Source organism: Strix uralensis, chromosome 17 (genome assembly GCF_047716275.1).
Source record: "Strix uralensis isolate ZFMK-TIS-50842 chromosome 17, bStrUra1, whole genome shotgun sequence".
NCBI classification, from domain to species: Eukaryota; Metazoa; Chordata; class Aves; order Strigiformes; family Strigidae; genus Strix; species Strix uralensis.
The window spans coordinates 3,137,616-3,146,709 of NC_133988.1; the positions used below are offsets into that span (position 1 = coordinate 3,137,616).

Sequence of the window (9,094 nt, forward strand, 5' to 3'; positions counted from 1 at the left end):
AATTTGTTTGATAAATTATACGAGATCAAAAAAAAAAAAAAAAAAAAAACACCCCACACCCAAACCCCAAATCAATAAAAACGCAGCCGATTCCTCCTGGCATCCCAAAACCGGGGTGTCCCCCCGCTCAGGGCTGGGGAGGCCCATCTGGAGGGTGGGAAACCTCGGGCAGGCGCAAGGAAACGTGTTTTCCCCCTGTGGGGGTCAAACAGGGCTCTGGGGAGCTGAAGGCTGGGGTTGCCCCAGCCCTGACGTCCCGGGGATGGTCCCCTCCAGCCCCGTTCCCCACGGGGGGGACCCCCCCCAGCACCACCCACGGTAGAGTGCCACAGCCCTGCCTGATACGCTCACAGCACCGAGAGCTTCCCCTGTTTTTATTTATTATTTTAATCTATTTGCCATTAAAAATGCATCACTTGGGGGCTCGGGGAGGACGATCCATTAGGCAGGCGTGGGCCCCCCCGAGCACACGCAGAGGTGATTGCCACGGCGGTTTGCATGAGCACGGCTGTGTTTTCATCAGCACCGGGGGGTTACACCTGGGCCAGACCCCACCGTGGTGTAAATCAGGAGTAACAGGCATGCTCCCCTTCCTGACAGCATTGAGGCAGGATCCCCAGCCTGGCCCAGGGACGTGACCCCCCTGGAGCCTCTCTGAGCCCCCCCCCCGTGCCCCTCTCTGCCATGGGCCGGATCCTGGCTCCCCCCAGATTTGCCATTAATCCAGGTGAAAGTGCTTTTGGGAAGGGGCTTACGCCACGTGTTCTCCCTGTTGAGGCACTTCGTAAGGCAAATGGCCTCAAAACAGTCATCAGCTGCCAACATAAAATACCAGGGCACAGAGATGAGGAGGGGAGAATAAAACTGCTCTGTGTTTGCAGCGACCCCTGGGAAAGGGCAGGAGAGGGTCCATGGCAAGATCCACGGCCAGACTGGGGTAGGGTACACAGGAGTGTAACCCCCCGCCCTGGCACTGGCAGGAGCTGCTGGGAATGAGCTGGGTCCCCTCCAGCCCCAGGTTTATGTTGAGGGGCCATGGACCCCCGGCCACTGCCCACCTCCATTGCTAGGAGGACTCATCCACACACTGTCAGCAGCTCAGCAGCACCCACGGGTGCTCCCATGGCCCTACACCCCCTTGGCACCCATCACCCTGCCCCATCACATCCCCCTGTGTGCCCCCCACATCGCCAGGAGCCCCAGCAGCCCAGAGCACTTCAGAAATCCCAGTTTTATTTCAGATCGGAAACAACCAACCAGGAAGAAAAAAAAAAAAAAAACCAACCAAACCAAAAACAACTCCCAAAGAATGAGAAACGGCCCCAAATCCGAACCAGTCCGGTGCCCAGGTGGGTGCTACATACAGGCCGGGGGGGCTTGGGGGTGTGCAGGGCAGGTGGCCCCGGCCGGAGCGGGGTCCCCAGCCTCGGGGTCACTCCGGCTCTTCCCAGGAAGATCGGCTCAAGATGCATCAAGCGGGAGGTCAGCGACGTCCCCCCATCTGGCAGGTGGGGAAACCGAGGCACGGCACGGGGCCGGGGTGGTGGGGCAGGGGGGGTTTGTGTGTGTGTGTGTGTGTGTGTGTGTGTGTGTGAAATCCAGCCCTTGGCAGCCAAGTCCATGCAAACGCTCCCATCTCTAGAAACCATCTCAGGCGCGTGTATTGCTTAGGGGATGATTTGGTTTTTATCATAAATATAGAGCTATAGACGCTAGTATCGGTGTATCCGACGGGATCCTACGCCCGGGGGGGGCAATCTGCCCCCCGGCGCGGGGAGGGGGCAGCACACGGGGCTCCATGCACGTTACATGCACTTACGGTTTGGGTTTTTTTTCTGGCGAGGGTCTTTTCTGTGTGTGTTTGTGTGTCTTTATCAAAGTTCCCATGTTCTGCAAACAGCCATGCGATCGCATCGTCCCAGACAGCGGGGACCCGGCACGGGTCTTCCCCCCTCAGGTTTGCCCCCCTCCCGGGGGGGGGATTTTTGCGTGTCTGATTTGAATATGGATATATATATCTCTCTATACTCCTCGCTACAGGTGTGGCTCCCCGTCGGTGGCCGGAGGCAGGCGCTCGGGGCGGCCCCGCTACTTCATGCCGCTGCGCAGCACCTGGTTGGCGGCGATGAGCATCACGCTGATGATGAAGGCGATGGCGAAGGCGCAGATGAGGCTCTTCCGCACACAGGTCTGCCGGATCTGCTGGCTGGAGCAGGCTGGGGGGAGAGCCGGGGGGTTACCCCAACGCTCCCCCACCCCGCCCTGTACCCCGGCTGCCATCCCCGTGGCGTTGGGGCTGTGAGGGGGGGGGTGTTTGGCATCCCCAGGCGCCTGGCACTCACTCTCCACGTCGACGGGGCACTCCTCGGCCGTGCCCATGTGGCTCTCCTCCTCCGTCATGATGATGTTCTCGATGTCCTTCATGGAGAGGTGCTCGCAGAAGGTGTCGTACAGCAGCCGCTTCAGCTCGTCCACCGTCAGCTTCTGCATGTCGCACTGCGGGGAGCGGGCAGGGGGGCTCGGGCAGGGGCTGACCCCACAGGCAGGGGGGCACGGTGATGGTGTGGGGTCCCCCGGCACCCTTGGGTGCTGTGTTTTTCCCCATTCTTGGCAGGGAAGGGTCTGGTGTCCTGTCAACCCCCCCAGCAGAGTGGGGCTGGCTGCGCCTGCGAGGGGCACCCGGTGGGTGCTCGCACCATCCACCACCCCGTACCATGGAGGGACAGAAAAGCTTCAGGCCAGTGTACCTGACCCTGACCCTGACCCTAATGCTTACACTAACCCTAACCTGGAGCCTGAGCCTGAGCTTGACCCTCACCCTAACCCCAACCCTGACCCTGACCCTAAACCTGATCCTAACCCTCATCCTAAACCTAACCCTGACTCCAACTCTAATCCTAACCCTTATACCAACCCTGACCCTGACCATAACCCCAACCCTAACCCCAACCTTGACCCTGACCCTGACCCCAAGCCGTCCCCCGGTGCTCTTGGTGTGGGTCCGGGGGTGCTGCCCCCCTGGGGAGAGGTTGGGGGTGTCCCTACCTTCCAGAAGACAGTGTCGAAGTCTGTGCCGTGGAACTTCTCCGGGATGCCCGAGGTGGACAGCTTGGGCCCCAGTAACGTCACAAACTCCTCGAAGTCCACCTGCCCGTCGCCTGCAGGACACAGAGGTGGCCGTCACCCCCTGCCCGGGCATGGGGGCACATATGACACCCCCCCCCCCCAGGAGGGTCCCCATGGGGCTGCTTGAGGGGACACCCTGCCTGGAGTTGATGATGTTCAGATGTACCCCAACTCCTGCGCAGCCTGAGGGGGTCCTGCTCCAAGCCTCAGCATTTTTTTTGGGGACCCTCCTCCTGGGTTTGGCACTGCCTGGGGACACCCTGCTCTGGGATAGCCTGGGGGGGGACCCTGCTCCTGGGCACAGCACTTGGGGGGCTCAGGCAGTGCCCAGAGTCCCCCCATCCCACCCAGGAGTCATTAACATCCACCCGCGATGGCCCGGGGCAGCAGCCGGTATTATGGGACCTTGGACTCTTGGACTTCACCAGCCAGGGACCCCCAAAGTGGCTGGGAACCCCCAATACCAACCAGGACCCTATGGCTGGTCAGGGACCCCCAAAACCAGTTGGGGACCCCAACACCAGCTGGGGACCTTCAGCAAAGTTAGGGGTCCCCCCACATTGGCCAAGATGCCCAACACTGACTGGGGTCCCCAGTGCCAGCCAGGACCCCAATGCCATCTGGAGAACCCCCAGTACTATCTGGAGACCCCCAATGCTGGCTCAGAACCCTCAAAACCAAGCAGGGCCCCCACACTTGGTGGGGACCTCCAACCAAGTTTGGGTTCCCCAACACCAGCTGGGATGCCCAACACTGGTTGGGGTCCCCAGTGCCAGCTGGGACCCTCAGTGCCATCTGGTGACCCCCAACACCATCCAGGACCCCAAACACCATTTGGAACCCCAATTCCAGCTGGGACCCCAATGCCTGTTGGGGACCCCCATGGTGGCCGTGACCCTGGCGGGGCTGGGAAGGGGCGGGGGCAGGGTGCCACAGGCTGGCCCTATCCTGCGGCTGCGGACGCTGGTGGCGGGGCTGTCAGGTCAGCACTAACGATGAGTAATGAAGGGAGCAGCAGCTTGGCAGTGCTGCCGGAAAGGCTTTTAAATGGGTGAAAAAAAGGAAACCAATAAATTAACAAGCTCTTTAAGGTCCGGGTGAGTGCGGGAGCGACAAGGACAGGCCGATAGTGGCAGCGAGTGCTGGAGATGCATGGCCAGCCTGCCCTGTTGGGTGCTGAGGGCATGGCCCAGGGTGCTGGATCCACCCCAGGGTGCAGGATCTGGCCCCAGCAGCCAGGTCCCAGAAGGTTTGCAGGGCCAGGAGAGGTGCCCACAAGCACTCCAGGATCGTTAAATCCTCCTAAACAAAGCTGCAGTGGCAATGATGATGATGATGATGGTGATGATGATGGATGAGCTGGAGACTCTGGGCATGAGGCAAAGTCTGGATCAGGCCCTCCTGCATCCCCCATCCCATATCGGGTCCAGCAGCCACCAGCCAGTGGGGTAGAAATGGGGCAAATTGGGTGTTTCAGCAAAGCGGGGGGCAGGGGGTCCCCATCCCGGGGCGCCGGGGTCCTACCGTCCATGTCGAGGCGCTGGATGATGACTTCCAGCTCCACCTCGTTGGGCATGTAGCCCAGGGAGCGCATGGCCGTGCCCAGCTCCTGCTTGGAGATGAAGCCGTTGCCATCCCGGTCGAACACCTTGAAGGCTTCGCGGATCTCTGCGGGGGGAGCGGGGGTGAGTCCGGCCGCCCCCCAGCCCCCGTCCCCACAGATCCCCCATGGGCAGCGCTGGTGGTCCCAAATGAACCACCCATCCCTCCAGCCATAGCAGGGTCCCCCTTACAGAGGGGAAACTGAGACACGGCAGGAGGGGCTGCCCCCCCCGCGGGGACCAGAGCCCCCCCAAGCAACACTCTGTGTCCTGGTGGTGAGTTATGGGCTGGGGTGTGGTGAGGGGTGGGTGATGGGTGTGCACGGGGGTGGGCTGGGGTCTGGGTGTTGGCGGGTGGGGGTAGTTGTGCAGGTGGGGGTACCGGGAGGGGTGTGCAAGGCAGCGCAGGTGTCTGTGCACACACACGCACAGTGACTCCAGCAGTGTGCACCCCACAACCTCCCCGAGAAGAGTCCGACCTCTCCGGGGGACACCAACGGACCCCAAGGTCTTTGCTCCAACTCCGGCCACCTGCTCGCAGCACCCACCCTGCCCTTGCCACTGCCCGGCCCTCCGCAGCCAAAAACCCAGATTCCTGCCCCAAAACCACCTTCCTTGGCCATGCCTGAGCTTGGGGTCCCCGCCAGGGTGGGGGTTGTGGGTAGGGAGATACCCCCCCCACTGCTGCAGCACCCAGCTGGGAGCATCCCTACGCCCTGGGTGCTGGCACGGGCAGGGTGCTGGGTGCCGGCTGTGCCCGCGGACTCTGCGCCCAGCCCGGGGTTGCAGGGTGGGTGCTGGAGCTCTGCCACGCTTCAGCCAAAAAATTACCAACTCTTGCCGGAGTCGTCTTGGGGTTCAGCCCTCCCCCCTGCAGAGGAAGATGGGATGGAGCAGGGAGAAAATGGGAGGATTTGGGGTTTCTGGGTCAAAATGAGCCCCTGAGATGTGGGGGAAGATCCCTGCGGGGTGACAGTGGGGAAACTGAGGCACGGCACTTGCCACGCCGCGTGGCTATCGCCCACCCAAAAGCCTCGCGGTGCCCATCGGCTCCATCCCGCCTCCCACCACGCTTGGGACTTTGCTCCTTTTGGGGGGAATTTCTGCCTTTTTGATGCCCCTCAACACGTGGAGCTGGAACCAGGCTGATGGGAAAGAAGGGACCGGGCGAGTTGGTACCGGGAGCACCGGGAAGCCGGGCCGGGGTGTCGGTGCCTCTTCCTCTGCAGGCGGCAAAGCTGCCGGTGCCGGGCGGCAGAACCGCGCGGGTCGGCCAGTGGCCGGAGGGCTTCGTGTTGGAGCAGCCGACCGGGAGAAACTGGGGCTCAGAACTTTGGGTTTGGGGGTTAAAACCCACATAGGGTTGTGCTAGTGATCCCCAGCGCTTGGGGACATCCCTGCCTGGATGATGGCCCATCGGTGACATCTTCTGAGGTGTTTTGGGGGAGTTTCGGGGGGTTTTGGCCTACCAGGCTGATGGGTGAAGCTTCTCCATGACCAGCATCCCTGTCTGGGCAGGGGGATGCTCCTGGTTCCCCCTGCGCTCCCGGGGAGCCCCGCTCTGGTCCAGACACCCCCAAAATTCATCCTTTACAGATGCTCATCCCCAACCACCCAAAGGTGGTTCCCCATCGCCCAGCTCAGGGTGTTGGGGGGACGACAAGGCCATGTCTCAACACTGGCCAAACTGGGGTCCCAGCAAGGTGTCCCCCCCCATGCGGGGCACCCCGATCCTCCCCGGCCGAGCCAGTGGCACCCTGCCCTGGTTTGCACCCCTGCACCTTCTGAGCCCCAGTGCGGAGCCCCGAGGGGCTGCTGCGGGGCCGGGAGGGCGGCTGGGTGTCACAGACGTCCCCCTAAACGCACACAACCACCTCACACACACACACACACACACACCCCGTGCCGTGCCACTGTACTTGTTCATGCACATGCGCCCCTTGCACGGATGCCGGACTCGTGCGTGCGCCCGCGCGGGCACACACACAGCCAGAGCGCAGCGAGGTGCTTGTGCATGCACACCCCGCCTTGCAGCGATGCTGTACTTGTGCACACACACACACACACACACACACACGCTCTGCAGCAGGGCTGTGCGTATGAACCCATCCTGCTCCGGCGCTGTCCGTGTGTGCGCACACACCCTGCAGTGGGGCTGTACATGTGCACACGCGCACTGCAGTGATGTGTGTACACACACACACACACACCCTGCAGTGCGTGTGCATGAAGCCGTGCGAGCACACGCGTGCAGTGGGGCTGTACGTGGACACACGCGTGCACACACGCACAAGCCCTGCAGTGAGGCTGTAAACGGGCACATCAGCACACACAGCCTGCAGGGCTGTGCGCACACACGCACACACGCACACTCATACTCTTGCACACCCGCTGTGAGCCTGTCACCCCCCCCACCTGGGGCTCCTGGCCAGGCTTTGGAGCAGGAGCCCCTCACCCCCCGCCTCAAGCCTCGGGGCTCCGTGCCTCAGTTTCCCCACGGGGAGTCCCCAGGCCCGATGCCGACCCCCCCACACCCTCTCCCGGGCCGTGCCTCAGTTTCCCCTGCGGTCCCAGTGCCGGCGCTGGGGGGGGGGGGGGGGGGGGGGCGCTGGGGGCCATGGGTGCTGCTTTCCCCAGCAGAGCGGGGCTCCTCGGGGACACCCCGAGCCGGGGGGTACCGGTAGCGTCCGTCCCGCCGCCCCGGCAAACTTTTGGGGTGGAAAAAGCCATTCTGGCGCTAGCAAGCTGAGACCGGCGCCGCTCATCGCACGGGTGGGCAGACACCCCCCCCCGCGCCCCGGCGGCCGCTCCTCCCGACCAGACCCCGGTGGCATCGGGGCTGCGTGGGGCCGCCGTGACCCGGGTGGGGTGACCCGGGTGACAGCCGCCCCCAGGGCCCCCCGCGCCGCCAGCCACTGTCATATTATGACAGCGGGGAGGGTGGCCCCGCCACGCCGGGGGGGGTCCGGCCCCGCGCCGCCACCGCCGGTCCCTGCTGTGTCATATTGTCACAACGGCGACACCGGGGCCGGGACCCCCCCCCCCCCCCCCGCAACACTCCCCCCCCCCCCCCGCTGCCCGGCTCTCTCCCACGCTTTCCTTCCTCCCCTCCTCCTCCTCCTCCCCATCCATCCATCCATCCATCCATCCGCATCCCGCTCGCCTTCAACATCCCCACGGCGCCGGGGCGGGGGGGGCCGCGCACCCCAATCCCCCCGCACCCCACATGGGATGACCCCCCCCCCCCAGCCCCCCCCGCCCCCCGGCCCGCTCACCCTCCAGCTCGTCCTCGGGGATCTCCACGGGGTGCTGCTCGGCGAGGATGTTGGGGATGGTGTAGATCCCCCGGTACATCAAAGCCGCCGTCACCGGGTGGAAAGGCATCTTCGGGGCTTCCCAAAAGCCAAAGTTTAAACCCAAATCTCCTCGGGGGAAAGGGGGGGTTCCCCAGCCGGTACCGGGGTACGCTAAGAACAAGTTGCCGGTGCCCGCCGCCCCCCGCCCGGCACCCACCGGCTAGAGGGGGCCAGGGCGGGCGGGCGCTCCCCGTCCTCCGGGGCCGGCGGCGGGACGGGGCTGGCGGCGGAGCCCCTCACCGGGGAGTCAGGGCGCCGGGGGGGTCCGCGCCGGAGGAGGCTGGGGGCGGCCCGGTTCCCCCGCGCACATGCCCGCCCGAAGTGGAAACGGGAGGCGAGAGCATCCAGGCACCGGCTAAATCCCGGCGGCGGCGGCGGCGGCGGGGGGGACGGGGCTGGCCATGCCGCTCCGGGGCCCCCCCTCCGCCAGCCCCGGGCCGCTCACAGCCCCCGGGGGGCCGCTGCCGCCGGGCCACGCTCCCCGGCGGGGCCCGGCATGGCGGGGCCGAGGCCGAGGGCGGCCTCTTCTTCCTCCTCCTCCCTCCTCCTCCTCCTCTTCTTCCTCCCCCGCGAAGTGTCCCGGGCAGGGCCGGGGCTCGGCTCCCCGCCGCTGGCTCAGCCCCCGGCGCCGCGCACACGCTCCCCCCCCGCCGCCGCCGGCAGACGGAGCATCCTCGGCCGCGGCCCCGGGGAAGCGGCGGCGGAATCCGGGGAGAAGCGGCGGGGCCGGGCGGGTTTTGAACGGTCCCGCCTGGCAAATGGGGCTGGGGGCGGGGGGGGGGCGGGGGGGTGGTGCCTCCCCCCCGGGTTGGAGGGGGGGGTAAGGGGGAGGGGGGGAGTTGCGGCAAAGAGGGTGTCACAGCCACCCGTGAGCGTCCCGGGCCTGATCCTGCCCCGGGGGGGGCTGGCGGAGGAGCGGGGCACCCGGCCGGGGTGGGTGCTCGGGGGGTGCCGGCTGGTGGAGAACGGCAGCCCCGGTGCCAGCGCCAGAGATGGTGGGTCCCTGTAGCA

At 65.1% G+C, this 9,094-nt stretch overlaps 1 protein-coding gene across 1 annotated transcript; it reads right to left on the reverse strand.

The window, feature by feature from the left end:
- Positions 1-1,025: 1,025 nt before the first annotated feature.
- CABP7 (calcium binding protein 7) lies at positions 1,026-8,518 on the reverse strand. Its single transcript, XM_074887056.1, has 5 exons — positions 8,003-8,518; positions 4,651-4,794; positions 3,046-3,158; positions 2,343-2,496; positions 1,026-2,216 (listed from the first exon to the last, which is right to left on the reverse strand). The coding sequence occupies exons 1-5, from the start codon at positions 8,109-8,111 to the stop codon at positions 2,089-2,091; spliced, it is 648 nt and encodes a 215-aa protein (XP_074743157.1). The 5' UTR covers positions 8,112-8,518; the 3' UTR covers positions 1,026-2,088.
- Positions 8,519-9,094: the final 576 nt, after the last annotated feature.